The 4,261-nt window shown below is 59.8% G+C and overlaps 1 protein-coding gene across 1 annotated transcript; it reads left to right on the top strand.

Moving 5' to 3' along the window:
• Nucleotides 1–416: 416 nt before the first annotated feature.
• LOC308182952 (uncharacterized protein) lies at nt 417–3,360 on the top strand (the record flags this gene model as incomplete). The annotated part of the gene is made up of 2 exons (XM_080568377.1): nt 417–2,988; nt 3,097–3,360. Exons 1-2 carry the CDS (start codon nt 2,236–2,238, stop codon nt 3,358–3,360), a joined length of 1,017 nt encoding a protein of 338 aa, XP_080424503.1. The 5' UTR covers nt 417–2,235.
• Between the last annotated feature and the right edge of the window lie 901 nt (nt 3,361–4,261).

The following is a 4,261-nucleotide window of genomic DNA, read 5'->3' as shown; positions in this document are numbered from 1 at the left end:
ACAGTCTCAGTCCTTTGTCAGCCATCCCGAGACAAGCCACCACCCCCGACGGGACCGCTGAAATCAGAGGGTGCACCTTCCTGTCTGTGGTAGCAAGAACTCTCTGGTAGGCAACAAGATCCGGGACGAGCCCCTAAACCCTGAGAAAAATCTCAATAATTTTCTTCAGACAGGATCTTCTGTGGAGCTTTTTTATTCGCGATTGCAATGGCGGGCATCCTGCAAGCAGGAGCGCGCAGTAAAAGTTTATCATAACCGTGTATTCCCTATTACCCGACACCTGATTTCTCCCCTGTTTCTTCATTGGCTGAGTACTACGGGTTCACAGCCTACTCGACGCACTACTATGCCATATACGTACAATTTTATTTGACCAACCGTTAATTTCTCCTTAACCTTTTATTTTTTCCTTCTTCTCTTGTGACTAGAGGGCCCGTGATCTTTGCTTTTACTGATCTCGCACTGCTCATCCTGTTTTTCTTAGCTATCCTCGTTATTTTGGGACAGTGGGACCTTCCCCTTATCTGCTTAACGGATTCCCCACTGCTATGCCACACAATGCCACTTTTGCATATGCAAGGTTAGTGGATTTTTCCACTGCAAAAACACCTTCTATTGCAAAAACACAACTTTGTTTCTCACAAGGAGAAAAAACAACACGCCTAAAGTCGAAGCCACATACTAGAAAGAGAGGAGGATGCGCAGCACGGGAAGCTTCCCACAGAAAGGAGCTGCATTTGGGGTAAAAATCTGTCCCTTTTTATGTCATTGAGACATACGAGGGCGTAGGACACCAGCACTTCAGGTAACCAAGAGATGCTGTGCGTTTCGATCCGTCCCCCTGAGACAGCCACTAGGTGACGATGTTTCCAATTTTCTTTCAAGAAACCTTGCTTTCTCAGGCCCAGGTGTCCAGCTGCACATCGAGGACGTCCCTGGCTCCCAGGCGCAGTTCCCAGGCCGAAGGCCGAGCTCCCATCCGAACCCCCGGCCCGGCAGACATTGCTCCTGGCGTTGCGCAGCAGCCATTTCATGTCAGCCTTTGCTCATGGCAGTCAGCTTAGCGCCGTCAGTGCTGCCATCGGGGTGCCCGAGAGCCGTGTGAGGTCAGCAGAGAGTCACTGTCAGCCTTTGACCTCACAAAGGTGGGTGGCCATAAGTGCCCTGAGCGTCCAGCTCGCATGGAGTACTGCTGGTGGCACTCAAGGCATGGAGGTCTGCATGGTGCAATGGGAGACGCCGATGTCCTGCTGGTATTTTCACTGCCACAGTAGTGCCTCTTATAATGCTACTGTTAATTAGTGCTCTACCCTTCCGATCTTTTACTAAGGTAGCTAGAGAGAAGTGCAGACACCTGTTTATTTCCTGGTAATACCTGCAAGAACCATCTATCTACATCTTCGCCAGATTCATCATAGCGCTCTTGGTACCGCTGATCTGTGTTGCTCTGGAATAAAGTGCAATCGTTAGCACGCCAAGTGTCCATGCCCTTGCATCTACCAGAATCGTGCAAATCCCTGTTGGGATCTCTGTCTAGCTGTGGGCTGGCTAAGCTGTCTTTTGGATGGTGAAAATGGGAAATCGTGGGGATGGGAAATGATGAGTGGGATGAGAAATGATTGCTGGGATGGGAAGACTTCCTTGGGCTGGAAAGCCATGGGGCTAGGAAATGAAAGAGATGGGAAATCTTCCTTGGGATGGGAAAGCTTCCTTGGGAAGGAAAAGCATTGGGATGAGATACCTTCCTTGGGGAGGAAGGCATCCTTAAGGAAAGGCATTGGGATGGGAAATCTTCCTTGGGGAGGAAATCATTGGAAAGGAAAAGCATTGGGGTAGGGAAATCTCTCTTGGGATGGGAAATTATTGGGATGGGAAATCTTGAATGGGGTGGGTACGATTCGTTGCGGTAGGAAATAGTTGGAAAAGAAATGCAAGGGATGGGAAGTCTTTGGGATGAGATCTCATGGGATTAAGAAACGCTTCGTGCTGATGGGAAATAGTTTGCATGGGAATCTGTTGGGCTGTGAAACTGTCGGGATGGGAAATCGCCGGCAGGATGAAAAGTCTTGGGATGGAAAAGTCTTGGGATGGAAAATCCTTGGGAGGGGAAAGTGTTGGAGTGCGAAACCCCCCTGGGCCTGGCAAATGAGGACTGGGACGGGAAAGGCTCATGGGGATGGAAACTGATGGCGCTGGGAAGCCTGCTTGGGTAGAGAAACTGCAGTCCTCACCAAGATGGCGGTGAGGGGCTGGTCAGCCGTTGGGGCGGAGCCCCCGTTGCCCGGGTTCCCCAACGAACCGCCCCACTCTCCAGCGACCATGGCAGGTACAGCAGCGGGCTCCCGCTCCTCCCGGGGCTGCGGCCCTGCCGGCGAGCCCAGCGCCCGAGAGCTCAGCCCAGCGCCCTTTTTCCTCACAGAGAGATTCCCCAGACGGCTGCCGCCGGTGCCGCAGACGCCCAACTCCCCCTTCGTTGTCCCAGCTGAGCCGCCAACGGTGGCTGCCTGGCTGCTGCCCTCCTTCCCCGGAGCGATGGCGGTGCCCTTGCAGCCCCCCCAGGTACCCACCCTCTCCTACGCGCTGCCCCAGGCCACCGTCTGGCACGTGGTGCCGGAGGTCCAGGGGCAGGTGCTGCAGCTCCCACCCGTGGCGCAGCTGCCACCTGGGGGGCACCTCCCACCCGAGGGGCACCACCTGCAGCTGGTGCAGCTCCCCCCTGTGGGGCATATCCTGCAGCCGGTGCAGCTCTCCCCCGTGGGGCATAACCTGCAGGTGGTGCACCTCCCACCCGAGGAGCATATCCTGCAGCCGGTGCAGCTCTCCCCCGTGGGGCATAACCTGCAGGTGGTGCACCTCCCACCCGAGGAGCATAACCTGCAGCCGGTGCAGCTCCCCCCCGTGGGGCATAACCTGCAGCCGGTGCAGCTCCCCCCCGTGGGGCATAACCTGCAGCCGGTGCAGCTCCCCCCCGTGGGGCATAACCTGCAGGTGGTGCACCTCCCACCCGAGGAGCATATCCTGCAGCCGGTGCACCTCCCACCCGAGGGGCACCACCTGCAGCCGGTGCAGCTCCCCCCCATGGGGCATAACCTGCAGGTGGTGCAGCTCCCCCCCGTGGGGCAGCTCCCCCACACCGCTCTTCCCTGTGCCCCTGTCTGCCAGTGCGGACAGCCCATGGTGACGGGGACACTGGTGCCCACCATGCGCTGGGGCTGGGGCCCAGGGCCGTGCTCCACGGGGAGCCCCTGCGCCCCGCAGGCACCTGCCTGTTGCAGGCCCCCGCCCACCGCAGGCCCCCGCCACCCCTCGTCCCGGGGCCTCGGCTCCGGGGGCAGGCGCTCCCCACGCCCCGCACCGTGACCAGCAGCCAGGGGCAGCTGCCGGAGCCCTGCGACCACGCCGTGGGGCTCAGCGAGGACCAGGGGCCCCCGCTGCCTGACCCCACTCCCCCCGAGCCTTTCCTGGCTCCATCGACCCGCAGCACCCAGACGGCGACGCCCGACGGTGAGTTTGGCGCTGGCACAGCCGCCCCGTTGTCGCCCCACACCCATGAGCCATGGGAAAGCTGACATCGCCCGTCTTGGGGGATTTTCTTGCTTCGTCCTCAGCGGCGACAGCCCCGCAGGTGCCTGAGGAGCCCCCGCAGCTGCCCGAGCTGGGCCCTGATGCCTTCGCCGAGGCCTTTCCAGAGCTGGCAGGGGACAGCCAGCTGCTGCAGCACCTGCAGGACCAGCTCCTGGCCGACCTGGACATCCCCGGCACGGAGGAGCTGTTCAGCTGGCTCGAGGCCGTGGAGCCCCAGGACGCCTTCCCCGATTCGCCCAGCAGTCCTGCCCTCAGCCGCCTCCTCTCCCAGCTGCCCGACCTCTCCGAGGACATCGAGGAGCCGAGCACGCAGGGACTGGAAGCCACAGGAGCCCTCGGTGAGGTACCCTCAACCCCTGGGGTGTACCCCGAGAAGGTTGGGGGTGGGCTGTTGGTGCGGTCCCCTGTTGTGCTGGCATTGAGCCCCCCGCTCAGCCCTGCAGCCAGTCCCCTGCCCGGTGCCCTTAGTAGACCCCTACCCAGTCCACCCCTGAGTCCCCCCAGGAGGTCCCCTGACACCCAGGTCCTCAGTTCCCCTAGTAGACCCCTGCCCAAACCCCCCCTGAGTCCCCCCAAGAGGTCCCCTGACACCCAAGTCCTCAGTGAGCAGAGGACACCCCTGCCCACATGCCCCCTGGGTCCCCTCAAGAGCCTCCTGGCTGCCCCTGTGTCCACC

Source organism: Anser brachyrhynchus (genome assembly GCF_964034855.1).
Source record: "Anser brachyrhynchus genome assembly, chromosome: 26".
Lineage (NCBI taxonomy): Eukaryota > Metazoa > Chordata > Aves > Anseriformes > Anatidae > Anser > Anser brachyrhynchus.
The sequence above is the reverse complement of the archived record's forward strand: the minus strand, read 5'-3'. Positions and strand labels throughout refer to the sequence as shown.